The sequence below is a fragment of the Musca domestica genome, unplaced genomic scaffold (assembly GCF_030504385.1).
Source record: "Musca domestica strain aabys unplaced genomic scaffold, Musca_domestica.polishedcontigs.V.1.1 16, whole genome shotgun sequence".
Classification (NCBI taxonomy): Eukaryota; Metazoa; Arthropoda; class Insecta; order Diptera; family Muscidae; genus Musca; species Musca domestica.
Genome location: NW_026712219.1, coordinates 4,288,098 through 4,315,606, shown reverse-complemented (window position 1 = coordinate 4,315,606; position 27,509 = coordinate 4,288,098). Strand labels below are relative to the sequence as shown.

At 33.5% G+C, this 27,509-nt stretch overlaps 1 protein-coding gene across 9 annotated transcripts in view; it reads right to left on the bottom strand.

Annotated features, from left to right (window-relative positions):
• LOC101897210 (PDZ and LIM domain protein Zasp) overlaps window positions 1-27,509 on the bottom strand; it is a 368,113-nt gene that overhangs the window by 234,618 nt on the left and 105,986 nt on the right. For all 9 annotated transcript variants that reach the window (XM_020034594.2, XM_020034597.2, XM_020034598.2 and 6 more), the window contains exon 2: window positions 27,342-27,467. In XM_020034594.2, the coding sequence (XP_019890153.1) occupies window positions 27,342-27,452 (111 nt within the window). In that variant the 5' untranslated portion in view covers window positions 27,453-27,467. The remainder of the gene's footprint in view (window positions 1-27,341; window positions 27,468-27,509) is intronic.

The following is a 27,509-nucleotide window of genomic DNA, read 5'->3' as shown; positions in this document are numbered from 1 at the left end:
TTCCAGTGACAGCTCATTATATTGCTTACAAGCGTACAAAAGCATTTTGGTGAGAATTTTCCAGATAAAAAGTTATTCCTGGAAGAATTCAAGTGTGATAGTGTGTTTCTTTATATTTGATTGGAAAACCATAAGTGGCTATCGTTAGTGCACTCCAGCATTTAAATATGAATAAATCTTTTGTGTTTCCTAACATCGTCCATTACCGTGATACTGGTAGCGTAGCCCGACGTGAAGGAAGTGGACGGTAGAAAACAGCAACATCAGCAGAAATGGTTCGAAAAGTAAAAAATCGACTTGATCGAAACCCGCGTAGCAGTGGCAGTGGCGAAAAATGGCTAGTGAAAGTTCCTGCACTTCCATTGCAACAGAAAGAAAATAGACTTAAAAGAGCTAAAGAGATGCTTCGCTTGACCGAAAGTAGTGAACTGTGGAATTTGGTTTCCTCCGATTAGAAAAAATTCGTTTTACAGCAGTTTGTAAACAAACAAACTTGCCAAAGAGGTCAGCTGAAAAAGGGCACCTTCGGTTGGCCACCCGAACTCAAGCGCCGGCCAACGTGATGGTGTGGGCCGCCATAACAGTCGATGGTCACTCTCCGCTTGTATTAATCGACCGTGGCATCAGAATAAATGCCGAATATTATCGAGAAAATATTCTGGAGCACGCGCCACCCAAGAATGGTTACAAATTGAGGTTCCTCGCTTCATTTCCAGCGCACAATGGCCACCAAAATCTACGGATACCAATCAGTTGGACTATTGTGTCTGGAGTATTTTGGAAATCAGGGTTGCCACTAAAAAATACCAAAGTGTCAAGCTAGCGATTCGCCGGGAATGGGCCAAAATACCGCAAAGCAAAATTCGGATAGCGTATGACGGTTTCATTGGCCTTTAGCTGACCAAAGGTTACCAATTCGAACAAATCTAAACTTATTCTAAAATTTGATGCTATTTCCGACATTTCTGCTTTCATTCAATAAATTTAAATAAACAATGTAACAATTATGGCGTTTGACTTTTTGCGGTTTTTGTTATCTCACCCTGTATAAACATGGTATATACCTTGACATTAACCACAATTTTTATGAAATATGAATCATACCTGCAATGAAAAAAGAAAAACGAAACCAATTAATAAACAATTATGAATGTTTTTAAAAATAACATATTTTTTTATTAAGTCATAATTAAAACATAAATTATATATTTATTTTGCTAATCGGTTAAGGGATATAAATAAAGAAAAATAACTCCCCCGAAAATATGAACTGAATTAAATATAGGTTTTAGTTGAATGAAACCCAATTTCTCGATAAACCTCAAGTCATTGCTTAAGGCTGCTATAAATAAATTTCCCACACAAAATCCAAGTCATTAACTTGTCCATAACTGTAAATGTCAACCACATGAACTAAGGGATTCTTTGGTATTTGCAATTCGAACTTAAAACGCAAAAACCATAGAGGAATATCACTTGCTGACTTGTTGTAACCACCGTATTTGAATACTCGTAGTACTGAGGTTAAGTCAACTTCCTCTTTTTTCACTTTCCCCATTTCTATTTTCTTGTCTTTTTTTCCTTGCTGTGTTTGTGCTAACGTGGTTTTGTCCCTCTGTTGTCCCTTTTGTGTGTGTTTTTTCAGGCTACAACAAATCCTTATTAGCGTTCGCAGCCGTACATGGTTATCCTTTCATGAACTTACATATGTATATGTAAATGGACAAACAAACATACAAACACACTTATTTTTGATGCTTGCTGTTTTCATATATGATGTATTTGTGACTTTTCATGGAACTTACACAAGGACACACACATGGTAGATCTTGTCTCTCTCTTTTTTTCCTATACACGGACAACCATTTTATTTGTTTGTGGCGGCATATTTTATGTGTTGTTTTCTTTTTTTAAGCTTTTTTAGCTTTTATGTCAGAATACACGCTACCATTTTTCATTATCAGTCGCCTGTTTTTGGAGGTTTTGAACCAGACACATTTATTTGCCGAAGCGCAAAAACAAAGGACATTCATTTGTTTGGAAGCAGTTTCCAGTGCCGTTTGCCGAAACAGTGATTCAGAAACATTTTTGGGCTTAACATTCGTTAACTTTAACTTTAATTTTCTGGGAGGTTACAACTCACGAATTCATATATTTTATAAAAATGGGTCAAGTGATTGTCATGTAAGCGTCGAAAATTTTAATTTTATATTTATTTATGATTTGGTTTGTTGAAAATTGAGCTAATTTTTATAACAAACCGGAGAATATTACTAGATTTTTTCGTCAGATATATGACTACACGTATGGCTTAATATTAGAGAAATCCATTTTACCTTCTACAAAAATTACGTTTTTTCTCTATAAGCGACTAAAATGGAAACCAAGGCCAAATAAAAAAAGACTCAATTTAAAAAAGTATCAGTCGATTTTGCCCACAGATGAGTACCCTCAGCCAATATTCGATTTTTTAAATATATTTTTACTTCTGTTATTATTTTTTTCAAATTGTTGGCTCTCTATGGAGTAGGTTCCGAGGGAAGAGACCAATAACGCCCATTTCGTATCGGATCTCAAGAAATATGATAAAAAATATTGCGGCGTGTCAGGTTTGGACTATATCGAATACTTCCTTCACTTTATATGAGATATGTGATAATTTTAAAAAAATATTAAAATGTGCGTGAGGTGTCAGTCGACCGAAGTATTCCATTTTCATATTTCATCTAATAAGGATAAAAAATATTTCATCTAATACAGATAAAGTATGGATATGGGTAAAATTACAAGGAAATTTTATATCCGATATAATAAATTCTATATTCATAGATATAGCAAGTTGTAAAGAATCTCTATGGAGTGGATCGATATATCCCATCTTCATAGCAGATCTTGTGTTAGTAGAAATAATGGGATGGGTGAAATATGAAGAGAACCCGATGCGAATTTAGAATCATTTGGGTTATTCAAAACTTTGAATCTGTGTGGGGAAGGAGCCAAAAGAAAAGGGCCGATCTCTACTATTTTTATACCGCCCACCAGTTTATGTAGGGTATTGAAGATTGCCATTCCATTTGTGACACCTCGAAACATGCATTTTACAAAGTATATATATATATATTCTTCATCAGCATAAAATTCTAAATCGATTTAGCGATGTCCATCTAGCTTCAGAACCAAATCAAGAAGGTTGACAAAATTTTTCTCCAACGTAAATTATGTCTGCAGGGCTTTTGGTATTGAAAATGGGCTATGTAGCACCCCCATATAATGGTGCCTCTCTATATTGGTATTTTGGTGATTTAATCGACATTATTCACCGGAAATGTTTTAAATTAGGTATTTGAATTTCGTAATGAATAGCCTATGAATCGTCAGTGCAGGTCTACGCCTTAATATAGCCCCGCTTTTGACACTTGGTGGTGAGGTACCAGATCGAGTTGAGCGATATATTCCATCTTCAAACCAAACCTTAGGTTTTATATTACTTTTTATAAAAGTTATAATTATTCAAAATTTTGACCCTTTGTGGGGATGTACTTGATGAAGATGATGATGGACCGATATTGTCCGCACCAGACCTAGCACTGAGGTAAATATTAGGATTTTCAAAGTTGAAGCAAAATCGGATTATCCTTTCTGTGTAGTAACATATATTTTTATACCCTCCACCTTGAAAAGGAGGGTATATTAACTTTGTCATTCCGTTTGTAACATCCCTAAAAAGTCGTCGTGGACGCCATAAAGTATATATATTCATAATCAGCATAAAATTCTACATCGATTTAACGATGTCCGTCTGTCTGTCTGTCCGTCTGTTGAAATCACTATACAGCCCACATTATTTGACGTAGAGCGCCAACATTTAGCAGAGCAATTTGTATTGTGTCTAGGGTGGTTGGTATTGAAAATAAGATATATCGGTCCACGTTCTGGTATAATCCCCATATAACGGTACCTCCCGATATTCGGTATTTTGATGATTTATGCCACATTTTTTCACTGATTTGTTTGAAAATTCGTATTTGTAGGTCATAATGGGTCCCTGTCCACATTTTGGTGTAGTCCTCATATAACGGTACCTCCCGATATTCGGTAATTTGATGATTTTTGCCACATTTTTTCACGGATTTGTCTGAAAATTAGTATTTCTAGGTCATAATGGGTCCTAGTTAGTGCGGCGAAACATTGTATGTATAGGTCCACATTTTGGTGTAGTCCTCATATAATGGCACCTCCCGATATTCAGCATTTTAATGGTTTCTGCCACATTTCTTCTAATGTGTCCTTTACCCTAAGGTGGAGGGTATTAAAAGTTTGGCCCGGCCGAAATTAATGTTTTTTTTACTTTTTTTTTTTTAATTCCGCCTTTTTTTAGGGAAGGTACCAGAATGAGGGTACCGATATTGCCAATCTCCGAACTCGATCACAGTTTGATAATAATATTAGGGTGTACCAAGTTTAGGAACTCTATGCCAGCCAGACAAACAGAGGGTACATTGACTTGGATTTAGTATAAAGAGATTTAGAGTCTAAAACCGTTATTCCGATGGGGCACGTTTTGGCCGTATCAAATGATATATAACCTCTCTCTCCATATGGCTGAGGGTTTAAAAGAATATTCTAACCACATTTTTGGCTACCCTAGATTTAATATGTATATTTATTCGAGTAAAGAGTGAAATTGGCACTTATTCGAGCGGGACCATTCCTGGGAGTAGAAAACGACAAAGCGATCAAAACTATTTTTCAGTTTCGCTCGAATAAGGGCGAGCGTGATTTGTTGGTTTTAGTAAACATTGTTTACTTTTGAATTTCATAAAAAATATATGAAATAAAATTGAGTTTCGTTGAAGAAAATCGAATTCTGAACCACTGTGCACGGTACCTGCTATTTGCGTTATTTTAAAATGCCAGTGTTGATTTTTTGGATTTTCAAGCATATTTTTTATGATTTTATTTGAATGTGATTTTTTATTCTAAGTTTTTTTTTTGTTGAGAGCATAAGACCAACATTGTCTACAACATCGGTACGTCGACAATCAAATTAGTGAAAATGTTTACAGACAAAATCCAAACAGAAGTAAACCAAACAGCAGGACTTTATAATGTGTAAAGATTTGCAGACTTTGCATTGTTTTATAGTTTGTTAAAACAAAAAAGACAAACATCAAACAAATGGTCTACAATGTCCACAGAATACACATAGAGGAGTCCATGTGTAAAGCGAAAACAAAAACAAACAAACACACACATAATGAATACATTTAAAACCGCTTTTCATAAGGACTCGGAGAGGAGACATGTAAAGTTCTCTTTTTTTTGATAAAATGCAATAGAAAAGGAAAATATGGTTTATGGATTTTGTTTCCACATGGAATGCTTGGGTATTTTTGCGAACAATTTTTACCATGCTAATTAACTCGATTCTCTGCATAAGTTTAAGGTTTTTTTTTTGGTTACCGGAAATAGTTTTTGAAATTTTCAACGGAATTTTGTTCTTTCATTCAAAACAAAATCTAAATGCTAATGTTAATTTAATTGCCGAATAAAATAGTTTTTAAGTTTGCATAACACAAATTGTAAATCCACCATATCAAAATGTTATATAAATCGTAGCATTTCCAAGGATCCCATTTAATCTTGCTTTTAATTAAAATTACCTTTTGGCTTATTTCGACACCTCGGTCTTCTACATGGGTGATAATCTTAAAAGTTTTCCACTACTTTACAATTGTTTTACATGACACAGACATACAAACATTTATTGTAGACATTAAGGTGGAAGAGGTTGAATTTTCGGAAATAAGTTCAAGAAAGGAAGAAGATGCCGAACACTTAAACTGTGTGTGTGTAAAATTAAATACAATAAAATTGCTGAAGAAGTAAAAAGAGTACCAAGCCCAACCGAAAAAAAACCTTGAATATAATATATAATAATGGTGAAATAGGTGGGAAACGCCTTTTAAAATCTTAAAAAACGGAATATCGGATGGTCCCAAAATATATAAGCCACTCGTCCGACAACTGTTAAAATTATTCCGGTGACAGCTCATTATATAGTTCACAAGCGTGGCTAGAGCACTCCAGCATTTAAATGTCAGTAAATCTTTTGTGTGATACTGGTAGCGTAGCCTGATGTCAAGAAAGTGGACGGAAGAAAACAGCAACATCAGCAGATATGGTTCGAAAAGTAAAGAATCGACTTCATCAAAAACCGCGTCACAGTGGCCGAAAAATGGTTCTTGAGCTGAACATATCGCAATGTTCCATTCGGCAAATATTGAAAAATGAGCTCGGGGTAAAGCCATAGAAATTCCAAACATGTGCAAGAACTTACACCGCTACAGAAAAAAAATAGACTCAAAAGAGCTAAAGAGTTGCTTCGCTTGCCCGAAAATGGTGAACTGCCGAATCCGGTTTTCTCCGATGTGAAAACATTCGTTGTCCAGCAGTTTGTAAACAAACTTAATTATCGTGTTTACTTGTCAAAGAGGTCAGCTAAAAATGTGCACCTTCGATTGACCAAAAGAACTCAAGCGCCGGCCATGGGGATGATGTGGGCTATCATAACAAAAATATTCTGGAGGGTAAAGCCTTGGGCACGCAAACATTTTGGCTGCAGACCTTGGACATTCCATTAAGGACTCGGCACCATCGCAATCAGCACGCGCCTGCCAAGAATGGTTACAAAATGAGGTTCCTCGCTTCATTGCCAGCGCACAATGGCCACCAAAATTTCCGGATACCAATCCGTTGGACTTTTGTGTCTGGAGTATTTTGGAATGCAAGGTTGGCACTAAAAAATACGAAAGTGTCGATCACCTCAAGCAAGCGCTTCGCCGCGAATAGGCCAAACTACCGCAAAGCAACATTCGGACAGCGTGTGACGGTTTCATTGGGCGTTTGAAGGCCACAATTCGTGACGAAGGTGACCAATTCGAACAAATATAAACTTATTCTTAAATTTAATTTCCACATTTTTTGCCTTCATTCAAAAATTGGAGATAATTGGTCAAATTTTAGATATAGCTCCCATATATATCTGCGTCCGATTTGCCTTTTATTGTGCACCAAACGTGTAATATCAGCCCGAATAGTATGGAATATTGCACATCCAACCAAATTAGACCTGAAAATAAGTATGCCAAATTTGATCGAAATCGGTTCAGATATAGCTATAGCTCTCATATATATTGTTCATCCGATTTGTTATTTTTGTCCTCCGCAGCCGTAATATGCACTTTGTAAGAACAATATTTGGGGAAATATATCAAATGTAGCTCAGAAATAACTTTGCTAAATTTTATCGAGATGGGTTCAGATTTGGATATATCTCCCATATATAACTTCGGCCGATTTACCTTTTATTGTGCACCAGACGTCAAATATTTGCCGAAATGGGATGGAATTTGACACATACGACTGAGTTGAAGCTAGAAGCTAGTATATCAACTCGGTTCAAGATCGGTTCAGATATAGCTATAGCTCCCATATATATTGTTGTTTATCCGATTTCTTATATTTGTTAGCCACAGCCGTAATATGCACTCCGTAACAACGATATTCAGGGAAATATATCAAATACAGCTCAGAAATATCTTAGCCAAATGTTATCGAGATCGGTTCAAATTTGGATATAGCTCCCATGTATAGCTTTATCTGATTTCAAATTAATTTTGCACCAAATGGGCAATACGAGGCCGAATTTTAAAGATACAAACGCTTCGGCATGTTTAGTCCTCTGAACTTTAAATTACAATTATTAATTGTAGCGTGTATGATTTAATTCTCCCATAAAAACTTTTATTTGTTATGTGGAGCTCTACTAAATTAGCATAGTGGTGTAGGGTATCATAAAGTCGGCCCCGCCCGACATTCTTTACTGGTTTTTATTCCTTAACACGCAAACCACCTCTAATAAACACAATTATTATATACCTTCCTCAACATAACATTTTTATTCCGTGCGATTTACACACAACCTTTACATATGTTCATACATGTGCGATACATCGTGCATTTTAAGATTATAACTTTTGACGAAGGCAATTTCCAAGAAATACTAAAAACATACACACTCATGTAATTGTGTGAGTGGATGTATATCGACTAAAATAAGTATTACCATTAATTTAGAAATTTTTAAATTTCGATGTTAATGCATGTATATATTCAAGTTGAATGCTAATCCCTTTTTAATTTACCCCCGCACCCACTGCTGCGCCGGTTACTTAATGTAAACACACACAAATATAAATTCTTAGTACTTCCTAGATATCGCAGCTCCATGGCAGCAGCATTAGCAAATACTAAAGAATATTGCATGGATTTTCGTTCAATTCAAAATCCCTTTCGTCGAGAATAAAATCAACTCCAGCATGAAAGGCAGGGCTGACGGACTGAATGTCTTCCTGCCTGGATGCCAGTCATCGATGCCCCTATGTGGAATGCGTACTTGGGTTATATCTTAATATCTGGCCCATTAGCTACCAGAAAGTCTCTTTGCGTCTTAAAACTTGAAATTAAGCCTCTTTGCTTGCTGTGTTGTTGTTGCTGTTGTTTTTGGAAAAATCGAAACGACTTTTTAAAAACAATCTTAAGCTTAAGGCTTAAATATAAAATTTCACATAAACACACACACACACACAGAGATCCATTCTCATAAATTACACAAAACAGATACAACAGCCAAGGAAACAGATTCATCCAACAAACTTCCCTCATGAATACATCGGTTTTTGTTGTTGCTGTTGTTTTTGTTTTCCTTGCCATGCAACCAACCAACCAACAATATTGAGGAAAATTTAAAGTCAATGTTGCTGCTGCTGCTGGTGGTAGTGGTGTTGAGTGTTTTTGCATTACTTTTAAGTTGCCTTTGTGCAATTTACAAGGAAAAGTTGCTGTTGTTACCCCACCCTTTACCAAAATTTTAATGCCTCTGTTGGTCTGTATCTCTGACAGGCCCAGGATGGCAGTTGCGATGGCGGTGGGGCCTGTTGTTCTCTTCCATAGCTTTTATATTTGTGGATATTGCACGGAATGCTTGGTTTTTAATGCTTTGGGGGCTTTTGCACTCAGCTGTAGTTGTAGCCCTGACTCTGGCTGTAGCTGTAGGATGCGTAATTTGGCTGCTGGTTTTTGTTAAATGAACAATGATCTCTTTACATGCAACTTATAATGGGATTTATATGTTTTGTGTCATTGAATGTTAGCAACGATTTGTTGGTGTTGCTGAAAATGTATCGTTGTATGTGTGTGTTTAACTGTATATTAGGTGGGGTCGTATCGAACCCGTGGACGACATTTAAAAAACACCAATTTTCAAAAATTTTACAAAAATTGACAATTCGAGAAAAAAAATTATCTAGAAAGAAAACTTGTTTGAACTTGCTTGCAAACCCTGATTTCGGGAACCAAAATAAAATCTATAATTACAGATTTATTTTTCACGGCATAAAACCACGATTTTGGTATTTTTTTTCCAAATCCAAGACATTAAATTTTTCAAGTTCAAAATATTCTTTTTTTTTTTAAAAAGCTACGAAATGGTTTTTTAGTGCACGATACGATTTTTTATTATTCGATACGATTTTCCAATTTAGTAATTTTGAATTTATGTTACGATTCTCAAAAATTTAAACCCTACATTAAGGTTTTTTTTAATTTTTCTAAAACAATTATTTTGAATTTATATTAAATCTACTTATTTTTTGATTTTTCTAGAACTCCGACACTGAATATCTCTAAATACTAACATAGTAGTAGTAATAGTGTTGTTGTTGTTTTCTAAATCTTCAACTAAGGATTGTTATTTTCTCTTTTTTTGTTTTCATTTTTTTTTTTAATCTAAGACTTTGTTTCAATTTGGTTTCAATAGAGGATATTTCGGACTTGATTTTTTGGGCTTTTAGTTTTCGATTCTGGATTTATGTTTTTTTTTAATCAAATCCAAGATTTTGGATTTTTTTTTAAATAGTGGGCCGTTTTCGTATCCAATGTTCAATTTGATTTCAGTTGTTTAAATATTCGATTTTGGATTTTTGTTTTTTTTTTAACCCTCAGCTGTAGCCATGTACAGAGAGCACATTTCATTTGATACGGCTAAAACGTGCCAAATTGAAATAAGTGTTTTAGACCCTAGGTCTCTTTGAACCAAATCCGTTTCAGGACATTTGGAGCCGATCTAGAAGTGTCCGTCCGTCTGCCAATCTGACTGGCAGGTGTGCAACTCTCGAAGAGAGTATCCGATTAAGTTCAAATTTTGTACATCTTTATATTATTGTCAAACTAAGATAGAGTTCAGAGATGGGTAATATCGGTCCACCATTCACAACACTCCACAAAACTTCAAAATTTTTAAAGAAAATAAATTACCTCATAGAAAGAGAAGGGTGATTCAAATTTGTGCAGTCTTTACAAATCTTTTGTTTAATAAAAAATCCACGATTCTGAAACTTTTTTATTAAAAAATCGACGACTCTGAAACTTTGTTATTTAAAAATCCATATTCTAAATTTTTTTATTAAAAAGTTCACAATTCTGAAACTTTTATAACAAAAAATTCACTATTCTGAAAAATTTTTTATTAAAAAATCCCCGATTCCGAAACATTTTTATTAATATTCAATGACTCTGAATCTCTTTTATTTAAAAATCCACGATTCTGAAACTTTTTTATTAAAACATCCACGATTCAGAATCTTTTTATTAAAAAATACATGATTCGCGATTCTGAAACTTTTGTTATTAAAAAATCCAGGACGACTCATTTCTTTTTTATTTAAAAGATTTTGAAACTTTTTTGCTAAAAAAAAACTCCACGACTGTATTTTTTTTATTAAAAAATGATAAAAATGTGTGCAAAATTCAAGATTCTGAATCTTTTTATTAAAAAATCCACGATTCTTATTTTTTTATTAAAAAATCCACGCTTCTTATTTTTTATTAAAAAATCCACGATTCTTATTTTTTTATTAAAAAATCCACGATTTTTATTTTTTTATTAAAAAATCCACGATTCTTATTTTTTTATTAAAAAATCCACGATTTTTATTTTTTTATTAAAAAATCCACGATTCTTATTTTTTTATTAAAAAATCCACAATTCTTATTTTTTTATTAAAAAATCAACGACTCTTATTTTTTTATTAAAAAATCCAGGATTCTTATTTTTCTATTAAAAAATCCACGATTCTTATTTTTTTATTAAAAAATCCACGATTCTTATTTTTTTATTAAAAAATCCACGATTCTTATTTTTTTATTAAAAAATCCACGATTCTTATTTTTATTAAAAAATCCACGATTCTTTTTTTTATTGAAAAATCCACGATTCTTATTTTTTTATTAAAAAAATCCACGATTCTTATTTTTTTATTAAAAAATCCACGATTCTTATTTTTTTATTAAAAAATCCACGATTCTTATTTTGTTATTAAAAAATCCACGATTCTTATTTTTTATTAAAAAATCCACGATTCTTATTTTTTTTATTAAAAAATCCACGATTCTTATTTTTTTATTAAAAAATCCACGATTCTTATTTTTTATTAAAAAATCCACGATTCTTATTTTTTTATTAAAAAATCCACAATTCTGATTTTTTTAATAAAAAATCCACGATTTTTATTTTTTTATTAAAAAATCCACGATTCTTATTTTTTTATTAAAAAATCCACGATTCTTATTTTTTTATTAAAAAATCCACAATTCTGATTTTTTTAATAAAAAATCCACGATTCTTATTTTTTTTTTTTTTTAAATCCACGATTCTTATTTTTTTATTAAAAAATCCACGATTCTTATTTTTTTTTTTTTAAATCCACGATTCTTATTTTTTTATTAAAAAATCCACGATTCTTATTTTTTTAGTAAAACATCCACGATTCTTATTTTTTTATTAAAAAATCCACAGTTCTGATTTTTTTTTTATTAAAAAATCCACGATTCTTATTTTTTTTATCAAAAAATCCACAATTCTGTTTTTTTTTAATAAAAAATCTACGATTCTGAATCTTTTTTATTAAAAAACCCACGATTTTTAAATCATTTTTATTAAAAAATCTGCGATTCTGATTTTTTTAAAAAACCACGATTCTGAAACTTTTTTTATTAACTAATGCTGAAACTTTGAAAAATCCACTATTGTGAACATTTTTATTAAATAATCCACAAATTTTAAACTTTTTAATAAAAAATCATCGATTCTGATTTTTTTTATTATGCCGAAACTTTTTGAAAAATCGACGATTTTTAAACTTTTTGAAAAATCCACTAATCGATTATTTTTAACTCACGTTTTTGAAACTTTGTATTAAAAAATCCACGATTCAAATTACATTTTATTAAAAATCTACGATTTTGAAACCTTTTATTAAAAAATTCATGTATCTGATATTTTTTACCAAAAAATCAGAATGGTGGATTTTTTTTAAAAAATTTTAAAAAACATCGACGGTTTTTTTTTTTTTTTTTTGTAATCAACGATTCTAACATTTTGTATTAACAAATCCACAATTCTGGATCTTTTTTTATTAATAATCAATGATTCCGAAACTTTTTATCAAAACCCAAGATTCTGAAACTTTTTGTTCGAAAAAATTTCCCAAATCTGAACTTTTTCTTAAAAATCTAATATTTACGTTCGTGGTCTCCATGATACCACCCTAACACACGTATATGTAAATACGTTTATGTTCAGTTTATGTATTCCCCCAAGCCCATAAGAGTTATTTAATTCTTAAAGCAAATTCAAAACTTAATTATGCAATGGAGAAATCTCACTCGATATGTTAATGAGGAAACGGATAACAAAATAATTTCAGCAACATGACATTGATTGAACTATTTAGGCATCAGATTATTCCCCAATGTATGCAAAAACTTTGTACCATGTTTGCCGGAATATGTACGGATGTATGTACATAAATTAGCATAATTTTAAAACTAGATTTGCGTTTAAATGATGTTACATTTTAGATTGACTTGAATTCGTGTAAATGGAAATATTCAATTACTTGTGGCAAAATTTAAAAAAAAGGGGGAAGTTTAACGCAGTTTTCAGAAACATTCATTGTTCATCAAATATCGATATTATATATTTACGACTTAAGAGAATAACTAAAATTTAAAATATTTTGTTAATTTCCTTTCAAAACATATAGGTCTCCGAACTTCTTATCTCTTAATTACAAAAAAAAAAAAACCAAAATATTAGTATGTTGACTTTTCAACACATTTTCCCTTTAGTTGCAACCTAAAAGACGAAGGCAAAAAATTGCTCAAAATAAAATAAATTGCTTCTGTCGTATAGACTAATCTAAGCATTAAAAGCAAAACTAACTTTATATCTGTTGTAAACTTTAATTAAATTATTTTTCAGTTTATTTTGCTATGTTGTTGTTATTTCTTTAGTTACAATTTGGCCAGACGCTCTTAAGAAAGTCTAGCCATTTCGAGGATGGCAAAGTTTCTTTTCAGGTGTGTCAGTCATGTTTAACGTACACTTTGAGTGTTCTTCTTCTTAATTCCTGTTTGCCAACAATGCTAACTAAACTAAAACTCAACAAGGATTCGTTGCTGGCGTGGTGGCCGAATAGAAAACAATTAAAAAGAGATTTAAAACATCAAAATTTTATATTTAATATGGAATTAATGAATATTAAATTATATATTTGCGAAATAATATTATGTTGTTGCAAAATCGTCAGGCAAAATCCCATTATTGTTGTTTTTATAAAAACAACGTTTGTTTATGAGTGGAGAACGATGGAAATGTTTACCAGGGGGTAAGGCAGGGAATACCTAGGTTTCGGAAAGAGCCACCAATCCTCATCAGTTCCCTTGTTTCTTGTCTGGGATATTCTCCCCAGAAGTTATTTAAAAAAAATAACTTCTATGACAAAAAACATTTTTTACCCAAGTGACGAGATCGTAAGCTCAATAGAAGAGGAACAAAAGAATTACATAAAAATAAAATTAAAAAAATAAAAGAATTCCTCTTCTATTGAGCTTACGATCTCGTCACTTGGGTAAACTACAAAGTCAAAAGCCATAATTTATTGTCTTTGTTTTTAATTTTATTGAGTGAAATCAAAAAATGTCGGAAATAGCATCAAATTTTAGAATAAGTTTAGATTTGTTCGAATTGTCCACCTTTGGCACGAATTATGGTCTTCAAACGGCCAATGAAACCATCAAACGCTGCCCGAATGTTGCTCTGCAGTATTTTATCCTAGTCCCGCCAAAGCACTTGCTTGAGGTGATCGACACTTTGATATTTTTTTAGTGCCAATCTTGCTTGCCAAAATACTCCAGACACAATATTTCAACGGTTTGGTATCTGGAGCTTTTGGTTGGCATTGTGTGCTGGAAACGAAACGAGGAACCTCATTGTGCTGAGTCCGATGATGCTGAGTCCTGTTGCGTGCCCAAGACTTTAATATACCCTCCAGAATATTCTGCATTTATTCTGATGTCACGGTCGATTAATACGAGCGGAGAGCGATTATCGGCTGTTATGGGGGCCCACACCATCACCATGACCGACGCTAGAGTTCTGGTGGCCAAACGAAGGTGCACATTTTCAGATGACCTGTTTGGCAAGTGAACACGATCATTTTGTTTGTTTATAAACTGCTGGACAACGAATGTTTTCTCATTGGAGAAACCCCAAATTCGGCAGTTCACCACTTTCGGCAAAGCGAAGCAACTCTTTAGCTCTTTTGAGTCTATTTTCTTTCCGTTGTGGTGTAAGTTCTTGCACATTTTGAAATTTCAATGGCTTTACCCCGAGCTCATTTTTCAATATTTGTCGAATGGAATATTGCGATATGTTCAGGTCACGAGCTATTTTTCGGCCACTGCGACCCGGTTTTCGATCAAGTAGCTTCTTTACTTTTCGAACCATTTCTGCTGATGTTGCTATCTTCGTCCATCCACTACCTTAACGTCGGGCTACGCTACCAGTATCACGGTAACGAACGATGATACGAGACACAAAAGATCTATAGACTTTTAAATGCTGGAGTTCTCTAACGATAGTGGTTTTCAAGGCAAATATAAAGATACCGCACTATTACGCTTAAAATTCCATCACTAATAATTTTTTTTTCTGGAAAATTTTTACCAAAATGCTTTGCACCCTTGTAAACATAACAGCCGATGGTCGCTCTCCGTGGCATCAGAATAAATGCCGAATATCATTGCGAAAATATTCTGGAGAAAATATTCGGGATGAGTTTTGCTTTATAGGGGGCTATACCAAAACGTGGACCTATGCCTACAATTTTTCGCCAAAGGAAGCTGAAAACAATTATGACCAATAAATAGGTACCAATTTTTAGACAAATCTGCAAAATAAGTGGCAAAAAATCGTCAAAATACCGAATATCGTGAGGTACCGTTAACTGAATATCGTAAGCTACGTGTATTTTTACTTATTCTAAAATTGTAAAAAATTGAATTTCATTCAATAAAATTAAAAAATAAAAATGTCAAAATTATGACATTTGACTTAGTAGCAGTTTTTTATGTCACTCTGTAAGACCGTTATTTTAATGAGGCATATTTTGACCCAATCAAATTATATGTCTGTAGCCAATGGCTGAGGGCATAAAAACCGAAAAAAATAAAATCATTTGATGCTTTTTATTAAATTTCGAATATTCAGTATTACCTTGTGTAAACTGAAGGTTGAAACTTCTCTAATATTAATATTTTTATCAGGCTTAGGTATGGTGCAAAAGTAGGCAATAACGGCCCTCACTATTTGCAACTCCCCCGCAAAACATCAGAACTTGGAAAAATTCATGGTTTTATAAGAATCGGATATGTGCCATCGATTTTTTATACCCTCAGGCATATGACTACAGAGGGTATATATCATTTGATACGGTCAAAACGCGCCTAGTCGAAATAACGGTTTTAGACCCTAGGTCTCTTTGGACCAAATCCGTTTCAGAACATTTGGAGTCGATCTACCGATGTCCGTCAGTCCGTCCGTCCGTCTCTCTGTCTGGCTGGCTGGTGCGCACGATAACTCTCAAAGGAAGTGTCCGATTTGATCCAAACATGGTACATCGTAATATTTTTGTCAAACTAACATCGAGTTCGGAGATGGGCGATATCGGTCCACTCCTTCTGGTACCTCCCACACAAAATGTCAAAATTTTCAAAGAAACGAATTTATTGCACAGAAAGAGAAAGGATGATCCGATTTTGCTCGAACTTTGCGAATTCTAATATTTTCATCAGTGCTAGACCAGGTGTGAAAATGGACAATCAAGTACCTCCCCCACAAATGGTCAAAATTTTGAATATTTGCAACTCTTATAAAATGTGATTTAAGAGTCCGATAGTCTTTAAATTTCACACATCCCATTAATATTATTAGCCCAAGGTCTGGTCTGAAAATGGAATGTATCGGTTCACTCCTTCGAGTACCTCCCCCACAAAATGTCGAAATTTAAAAAAAAATTATATATTTTCTGCACATAAAGAGAAGCAATAATCCGATTTTGCTCGAACTTTGCAAATCCTAATATTTGCGTCAGTTCTAGGTCAAGTGCGAAAATGGACAATATTGGTCCTCTCTATCAAGTACCTCCCCCACAAACGGTCAAAATTTTGTATTTACAATTCTTATAAAATGTCATGTAAGAGTCCGATTGTCTTCGAATTTTGAATTACCATGAAGCTCATAAAACGCCAAATTAACATCCGATTCCATTTAGACTTGGCACATCTCAATATTTCCATCAACACAAGATCTGTTATAAAGGTGGTATAGATCGAACCATTTCTTCTGGTACCTCCCCCATACATAGGTATCAAGATTTTGAAAAACAAAATACTCAAATAAAGCGAAATAAGCATCCAACTCTCTTCAAATTTCACACATACAAATATTTTTGCCAACACAAGATCTGTTGTGAAGTTGATATAAATCTGCGAACCACTTCCGGTACCTCACGCACAAAGGGTCACAATTTTCAATAATTTTATCTGTCATAACTTTCGAAACAATTTGGCAATTCTTTACTACTTGCTATGCTTAAATATTTCTCTCAATAAGAAGCCTGATATGATTATGAAATTTATAGGAATTTATGATTTCGCATAAAATTGGAAATAAATATCCTTTCTTGTAATTTTGCCCAATATTTCGTCCAATATTTTTTATTTGTATCAGATGAAGTATAAAAATGGAATATTTCGGTAGACTCTATCTGCTACATCACGCACATTTTAACATTTTCTAAAAATTATTACATATCTCATATAAAGTGAAGGAGTTAGTCGATATAATCCATACCAGGAACGTCGGAATATTTATATATACGATACGAAATGGACAAACCTGCTCCATAGAGGGCCAAACGTTGGAATAATTGTAACACTAATCAAATATATTTTGATTATTTAATCGAACATAGGCTGAGGGTATATATCTGTCGACAATACCGACTGATACTCTTTAACTTGTTTTTCTAATTTTTCAAACAACTTGGAATTTCTATTAATATAAATCTAGCTGTCCAACCTCTGTTACTTCACCCGAAATTGGTATAAAATCTTGAATAAATATAATTTCCATTAAATATATATTTACATTTATGTATTTAGTTCAGTGTTAAAATATTTTTATATTTTTGAATGAAAATGGGGTTCAGAATAACTTTTTTCACTTTTTTTGTGTTTGTCAAATGCTGGACTTAAGCTAAATCATGTTGTAAACTAAAATTTGAAAATATGTATATTTTTATTTTTAACATTTATTTTTAAACATTTTATGATTATTTTACTTTTATTCCATTTCAGTAGCTTCTTTAATACTATTTGGAATATTTAGTTGTCTGTATTCATGTATGTGTGTGTGTATTTTTTTTTTTTGTTTTTTTGTAATCTGAAAATTATTCATTTTAGCACCACACAGTCATCAGCTGTGCAAATAAAAGCGTTTTGTATTTTACTTTTTCAAAATATAAAACATACACACACAAAAATAGCTTGCCTTTAAGCTTAAAATTATACAACCATATTTTTTAATGCTTTATTAAGCTGTTTTTTTTTTACAACTGGATTTGTGTTTTGTTGTTGTAAATATATAAAACTAGGAAATGTTGGAAATATTTATGAATTGAATGTGGAATAAAGTAAGTACACAGTTTTTTTTTTTTTTTTTGGAGGGGGGATTGCTGAGCCTGCCAGTGAGATTTTTAGCGGTCTCCAGGGAATACTGATGAGTAACTGGCCATTAAAAGATTACATTTTGGAATGAAATAAAATGCATTTGGGGACAATGTGTGTGGCCCATGAGGCAAGTTTCTTTGGGAATTTGAAAATATGAAATTTGTCACAAGATTTGAGGTACATCTTTTTGACATTTCAAATATTGTTTATAAAATATTAAATGGTTTTTAAGAGCAGATGTGACCAGGTTGATGAGCTCAACTGCCATAAAAGAAGTGTATTTAAAATTCACCCATAAGCTATTATTTTCTTCATATTACCCACTTGTCATTTCATTTTTGTTTATTTACTTTTGAAAAACAATTTGAAATTCTCTATGAGAACAAACAAGAATTTTGACATATTTATTTTATAAATACAAAAAGAAAACAACGAAAATCTGTGTGACACGAAAAAAAAATATTATAGCCATATTTTTTTGCCATATTTTCGTTGATTGTTTAATGAAATGATGGTCGAAAGCTTAAAAATTGTATGTAAATGACACATTGTAAACAGCATGGTGAATTGTACAAAAAAATTTGAATGAATAAAAACACATTTTTTTGTATTTTCCACAAAAAAAAAATACTTAAAAATCAACAAACAATGTAAACAGACATTGCGCGCAAAAAAGAAGAAACAACTGATAATTTGTGTACCATCATCATCATTCATCAGTGGCCAATATCATCATCAGAGCATCATCGTTACCAGACATTTCCACCAACGCCACAAGAGGTATATTTGTATGTCTGTGCGTACACTGCCCATGGCATGAAGGCCAAGAGACAGATTTTATTTGAGACAAATAAATTTAAGACCGCAGCTAGACATGACAGACATTAAAGCGTTGTCGCAATGCATGTGATTGGAAAATACAGTCAAGATCCTCAAAAAAACCCCGTACCAAAACGTGGAACTACATTGCCAATTTTTTGCAAGTAGGGTTCCTACATTTTAAGTACTCCAAATAGCGAAAATTTTCAAAACGCTTAAAAACAAAAAAAAAAATAATACCCTCCACCAAACAAACACTTTTATATAAAAGTATTTGAATTCAAGCGTGTTCCAACTTAAACTTCTTTTACCAGCAAGGGCGTTTGGATAATACAGTTAAACTTATTAAAAATTAAATTTATCAAACATAAATACCAAAACGGGTACCTCTATGGACAATTTTGTACTTCAAGGATTGTCATCTATCAAATGTTTCAAAATACCAAATTTGAAAGAATTATGTGCGTAAATGTGACTAGGATTATCAAAATACCGAGCGTCGGTGTGTACCGTTATATGTGCGCTATAGGAAAACGTGGAACCATATATTCAATGTTCTGCCACCGGGCTATAACCTATTATGAACTATATAGGGTTGCCCATATTCGACGGACCCATCTGGCAACGCCATAACTTTTGACAGAGATGTCACATCGCTTAATGACATACCGCGTTTGAAGCGTCAGTCCAAGCAGATTTTTACCATGAACCAACACACGCCACGCGAGCGCTCTGAAATAGTTGAAATTTACATTCAACAGAAGAAGTCAATTGTGAAAACTCAACGTGCTTCTAAAACATTAAAAAATGTGAGAAGTGCGCCTTCAAAGAACACCATTAAGCGTTTATACGAAAAATTTTCGACTGGTAAGGCTGTTTCTAATCCAAAAAGGCCATATAAAAGTCGACCAAGGCGATCGGCCGAGAATATCGCTGCCGTACGAGCCAGTGTTGAGAGGTCCCCAATAACATCCCAAAAACGCCGTTCTCAGCAGTTGGGCATGACTCGGTCCACTTTACAATGGATTATTCGCATTGATTTGCATTTGTTCCCGTAAAAAATTCATTTGCCGCACAGAATGTTGCCTGCGGACAAGCCTCGTCGATTGGAATGGGCCCAAAGGTCCGTCAAATATGGGCAACCCTGTAAATACCAATTTATAGACAAATCCGTGGAAAAATATAGCCAAAATATCGAGTATTATCTGCCGATATTCAATATTTTGATGAGTTTTGTTTTATAGGGGGCTATAACAAAACATGGACCTATACATACAATGTTTCGCCACACAAGCTAGAACCCATTGTAAACTACAAATACCAATTTCTGGGCAAATCCGTTAAAAAACTGTGGCAAAAATCATCAAAAACCGAATGTCGTGAGGTACCGTTATATGGGGGCTATACCAAAACATGGACCTATGCATACAATTTTTCGCCAAAGGAAGCTGGAATCAATTATGACCAACAAATACCAATTTTTAGACAAATCCTTGAAAAAAATTTCGCAAAAATCATGAAAATACGGAATATCGGGAGGTAGCGTTATATAGAGGCTATACCAAAACGTGGACCTATGCATACAATTTTTCGCCAAAGGAAGCTGGAACCAGTTATGACCAACAAATACCAATTTTTAGACAAATCTTTGAAAAACATGTCGCAAAAATCATGAAAATACGGAATATCGGGAGGTACCGTTATATGGGGACTATTTCAAAATCTGGACCGATATATCTCATTTTCAATACCAACCATCATAGATACAATACAAATTGTTCTGGTCTGTACCGTGATTTCAACAGACAGACGGACTGACATCGTTAAATCGACTTAGAATTTTAGGCTGATCAAGAATATATTTACTTTATGGGGTCTATGACGAATATTTACGTATGTGACAAACGGAATTACAAAGTTAATATACATGGTGGAGGGTATAAAGAAGTATCAGTCGGTTTTTCTGATAGATGTTACTTCAGCCAATATTCTATTATTTAAATATATTTTGACTCTTGTTATGATTATTCAAATTGTTGATTCTCTATGGAGTAGATTCCGAAAGAATTGCCCATTTCGTATCGGACCTAAATAAATATGATATAAATATTGCGAGGTGCCAGGTTTGAAAAAACAAAACTATTTTTATGTTTAAAATTTGACGATAGTTGGATGCTCGTATTGCATACTTTAGGGGTTATGTTTTTCAAAATGTTAAACCCAGTGTCTGGTACCAGAAGAAATTGTCGCGTTTTATGAGCTTCATGAAATACCAGAACGAATTGGACCAATGCATTCCATATTAGTATAAATAACGAGGTAGTGTAAAATATGAAGAGAAACGGATATTTATTTTGGATTTTATGATATTGTGTTATTTAAAATGTCTACCATCTTTATAGCAGATCTTGTCTTGATTGAATTATTGAGATGTGCCAAATCTGAAAGGAATCAAATAGTTAATTTCACGTTTTATGAGCTTAATGGATGTTCAACATTTTAGCCCTTTGTGAGGGAGGTACCAGAAGGAGTGGACCGATATATCCCATCTTCACAGCAGAACTTGTGTTAGTAGAAGAGAGCCAGATGCTTATTTCGGATTTTATGATCGTTTTGGTTATTCGAAATGTTGACCCTTTGTGGGGAAGTTACCACAAGGAATGATCCGATCTCTACCATCTTTATGACACATCTTTTGTTGATAGAAATGTTGATATGTACTAAGTCTTAATGGAATCGGATGTTAATTTCACGTTTCTTGAGTCTCATGGATATTTAAAATGTTGACTTTTTGTGGAGGATGTACTAGAAGGAGTGGTCCGATCTATACCATTTTTATAACAGATCTTATCTTGATGGAAATATTGAGATGTGCCAAGTCTGAATGGAATCGGATGTTAATTTTGCATTTTATGAGTTTCATAGTTAATCAAAGCGTTGACCCATTGTGGGGGAGTGGACCGATATAATCCATCTTCTTGTGTTGGTACGAATAGTGGGATGTGTGAAATTTGAAGAGAAACGGATACGTATTTCTGATTTTATGGTCGATTTGGTTATTCAAAACTTTGACCGTGTGTGGGGGACGTACCTAAAGGACCATTTTTATAACAGATCTTGAATGACAGAAATAATGAAATATACCATATCTGAATTGAATCGGATGTTAATTTCGCGTTTCAAGAGCTTCATGGATATTGAAAATTTTGACCCTATGTGGGGTAGGTACCACAAGGAGTGTACCGATATCTTCCATTTTCACACCAGACCTTGGGTTATTAAAAATATTGTGATGTGTGTAATGTGAAGATAAACGGCCTCTTACATCACATTTGATAAGAGTTGTAATTATTCAAAGTTGCGCCCCTTTGTGGGGGAGGTACCAGAAGGACTGGACCGATCTGATTTTGAAAACAATTGATACTTAAAATAATCCAAAGCTTTTTTATTTATTTTTATTTATTAAATTTTGCTAAATATAGCTCAAAATATTGATGCCTTTTGTGTGTGGTAAGGTTATATAAAGGCATTAAAAAATGGCCTTAGAAGACAAATAGTTTGATGCTTCTTCTACAAATATTCACATTAAATATGCCACACCCCAGATTGGCTGTTGCATAGTGAAATTTGATGAAAAATTGCAGTGAATTCGAAAAGTGTGCTAATTTGTGGCAATTGAAAAAAGGTTTTATATAAATAAAATTGATTTAACCTCAGCCATTCTACAGAGGGTATATATCACTTGAATCAAGCACAACGTGCTTGCCTGCCGAAATAACGGTATTAGATCCTAGGTCTCTTTGGACCAAAAACGTTTCAAGACATTTGGAGTCGATCTAGGGGTGTCCATCCGTCAATCTGCCTGGTATGCATATGTTTTAAAAATAACTGGATTTTTCAAATTTATAGGCCATGACAGGGGTCGCTTCCAAAATTATCTAAAATATTTTATTTTTAAGTTGTTTTCTCTCTCCTTAAATTGGACATTCAATGCTATTGAAAATATGCTTCCGAAAACAACATTTTTTTAAGATGTCCAAAGTGTCAGTGAACATGAGTGGCTGCCATTGGCCACAAGCTTTGACAGCAGATAATCATCGCGGAACCACTATGGGCATAATAACACACACACATACACACAAATATACACACACATTGATTATTCAAGTTGTACCAAATAATGAGCACTCAGTCAGTCATTCATTCGCATGTTTTAATAGTGAATCAGCAAAAATCACTCACTAACTCGCCATCATTTGCGAGGTTTAGAAAATCTTCAGCCTAACAAAATACCACAAAAAATGTAAATATATACATATAAACACTCTCCAACAGGCAAATACAATTATATGAATATACAAATATTTTTTTGATTTTGAATAAGTTTGGTTGATAGTTTTGTCTACTCGCAAAATGTCGTAAATTAGGGTGTAATGGAAATCATAATCTCAAAATGTGAAGAATGAAATCATCTGCAGAAATCGAAAGAAATCACTGCTAAATAATTAGTTTCCTCATTGACAATCAACTTACTAATCTACATCTCATAATTAGATGTTCTTTGGCTGCCAACATATGTATAAATAATCATAGAATTTGTTTTATTTGTATACCCTCCACCATAACATGGAGGGTATATTAGGTTTGTCATTCCGTGTGTAACACATCAAAGTTATCATTTTAGACACTAAAATTTGGTACACACGTGTATTGGATAGATACGTGGATCAAATATAGGCCCCATACAACGGCATCCCCTCATGTTGAGCATTTCGACGATTTTCGTCACATTTTTTAACGGAATTGTCGGGAATTTGTTATTTGAAAACAAAACAAAAAAAGTTAATATAGGTTCACTTAGTGGTATATCTCCCATAAAACAGTATCACCCTATATTTGGTATTCTGATGGCTTTCCCCAATGTTTTTAACGGAATTGTCTCATATTTTGAATATGAAGTTAGTAATGGGTGTCTAACTGCCCTTCAAAATTGTTATACCCTCCACCACAGTATGGAGGGTATATTAACTTTGTCATTCCGTTTGTAACTCCTCGAAATACTCACGTCAGACCCAGCAAAGTATATATATTCTTGATCAGCATAAAATTCTAAGTCGATTTAGCGATGTCCGTCTGTGTGTCTGTCTGTTTTAATCACGCTATCTTTCGAACGAATTGAGGTAGAGGGCTAAAATTTTGCACACATATTTATTTTGCCAGTAGACAGGTTAAGTTCGTAAATGGGCTATGTCCGTCCACGTTTTCGTATAGCTCCCATACCACGGTATCTCCCGATATTCAGTATTTTGATGAATATTATTCACCGGAATCATTTCAAATTTCCTATTTAAAGTTAGTAATGGGTACTGCAGTCTATGACGAAAATTTTTGTATGCAGGTCCACGTTTTCGTATAACCTCCATAAAACGGTACCTCCCGATATTCGTTATTTTGATGATTTCAGCAATATTATTCACAGGAATAGTTTCAAATTTCGTATTGGGAGATGTTAATGGTTACTACAACCTATAGGAAAATTTTTTGTATGCGTCTTCGTATAGCCCCTATATAATGGTACCTCCCGATATTCGGTATATTGATGGTTTTAGCGACATTGTTCCCCGGAATTGTAACAAATTTGGTATTTGAAGTTCCTAATGGGTACTACAGCCTATGACAAAATTTCGTAAGCAGGTCCACGTCTTCAAGTTCATTTTGAAATTGTTCAAGTTCCTCCAAAATGGTGGAGGGTATTAAAAGGTCGGCCCAGGTCGGCTTTTTTAATTGTTTTTCTTTCGGTTTTAATATAGGTTCTTAATTGGACTTTGTATATATCATGGTTGAGGCTAAAGTTCGGCGAATTTTTTACTTTGTATTTCTTCTGTCATACAATGGAGGGTATATTTATTATTTCGTTTACAACATCCCGCAATATTCGTCGGAGACCCCAAAAACTTCATATATTCCCAATCAGAATAACATTAAGAGGCATTGTAGCGATGTTTGTCCGTCCGTCTGTCTCTTGAAATCACGATAGAGTACACATTATTTAATCTAGAGCTTTTTAATCTAGCACAAAGGTTTTTATTATATCCAGGCTGATTATCATTGAAAATGGGCTTTATTGGTCCACGCTAGGTATAGCCCCAATATAACGGTACCTCCAGATTTTCGGTATTTTGAAGGTTTCTGCCAAAATTTCCAACTGAATTCGATTAATCTTGGCAATTGGGTTTTTTGTAGGTATGTTATCTTCTTGCAAAAAATGATCGATTCAGATCCACTAATTGACATAGCCACCATATAACGGTACCTCTCGATTTTCAGTTTTTTTTTTTTTTGATGTTTTTTTTTTTTCTTCCCACAATTTCCAACCAAATCAGCTGAAGCATTACATTGGGATTCTTGAAAGGTATCTTCGCTCCTTGCGAAAATTTTTGATTAAGGCCCACTAAATGGTACAGCCCCCATATAATGTAACCCCCGATTTTAGATGTTTAGAAGGATTCTGCCACAATTTCGAACCATATTTGATGAATCTTGACAATTGAAATTCTCGGTAGTTCTATTCTCTTCTTACGAAAAATGTTCCATTTAGGTCCACTAATTGGGACAGACCCAATATAACTGTATCTCCCGAACTTCCGTATTTTGAAGGCTTTCTGCCAAAATTCTAATAAAATTGGATGATAATATGGGTTTTGCTATTTTTGTTGTTTTTTTTTTAATTTAAATTAAACGAATTGATAAACTAAGTTAACATATTCAAAAAAAAAAAAAAAAAGTAATAAAGCACCTGAGTTCGGTTACTATACGAAGACGAGGACCCGCAGATGCAATTGCCGATACGAAATTTAAAACAATACCGATGAATAAAGCCGCTAACATCATCAAAAGACAGAAAGAACGGAAGTAATAGTATGGGCTATATGAAGTCGTGGACCAGAATAGACAATTTTCTGTCGTGGGTTGAAGTATCAATTACGAACTTCGAAATGTGAAACTATTCCGATGAATGATGTAACATGGACCAACATAGCCCATTTACAAAAAAAATCTGCAAAAAATGTGCATAATCGTAGTCTTCTATCTCAAATCGCCAGAAAGATAGATAAGTTTATTTTATGGTGTGGTAGAGGGTATAAAAAAAAGGGATTTTTTTTTTTGAAATTTTCCGATTAAGATTTCCTTGAGCAATTGCATTGTAGGTACATGCTGTTTTCAGGAATACTACAGATACGATACCTTACTTTATGTGGGCTTATAAAAAACTAGAGAAGAAGAACATTATTTTAGAAGGATGATATCATATACCAATATATTCTTCATTAAATTTCACTGTAAGTCCCCAAAGGAAGAAAATCAATATTTCCACAACAAGTCAAAAAAAAAATATTTACATTACATAATTACGTTTTTGACAGTATAATCTGAGGCAAAATCTTCTTTAATAAGTTAATTTATGGTATATAATACCATTTTTTAAATAAATATAGAATTTTGCATTCTGATGGATCATTTCCAAATTTATGACCCAGATAAGCCCTCGTATAAACATTAATTTCAAGAGAAAATTCTCTCCACACCCTAAATTTCCCTCTACATCCTAATCCACTCTCTAGCTATCTCCATACATTTTTATGACCAAATATGCGAATAAAGTTTCAATTGAATGAATAGCCTCCACAAACTCACAATAGCTGTCCATTCGTCTCTCTGTCTGGTCGAGTGTTGGCATATCAAATGATGAGTGGCGGTGGCTACGGTACGTGCGTTTTTGGTGGTTTTGAATTGATCAAAAATAACACATATTTTGCGGTCCCAGCCGCTAAGTACCATTGCTGACTGACCCATTGGTCAGTTGGTGAGTGTGTTATGATATTCAAATGGATATTCCAAGTTGGCTGGATGATTCATAATCAAATTTATGTGAAAACAAAAACAATGGCTACAACACAATTTGGCAACATTTGTTGCACTCGAATGAAAATTTGTTGGGGGGAAAGGTTTAAGGCAAAAGTTTTTAGTTTTCTCCATAATTTCGTTGTATCTGTGACATGGAAAATGCGTCATGCATATCTTTGTGTGGTTTTATGACTGTGGGTATTGGCTGATGAATATATTGGAAGTTGGTAATTTAATTATCCAAAAGGCCAGGTGGCAATATAAAATAATTTAAATTGCATGGAAAAAAATATTAAATGTAATTCCCTATGAAGCCCCGTATTAAACTCTATAAACATGGCAAAGACATTAACATATCCTCTTAGAAAAAAATCAATCCTTCTCTTTAAAATGTTTCGAAAAAATGATATTAGTTCACTCACCTTTTGTACAAGAAGAGGTTGTGCGAAGTCGGTACCACCTTGTAAACGGAAGCCCCAGGGTTGAGCATCGAAGCGGGATAATTTAATTTGCATCATTTGTGGTTGAGCCATTTTTCAGAAATTTAACTGTAAATAAAAAAAATTAAATTCATTAAAATTCATTCAACA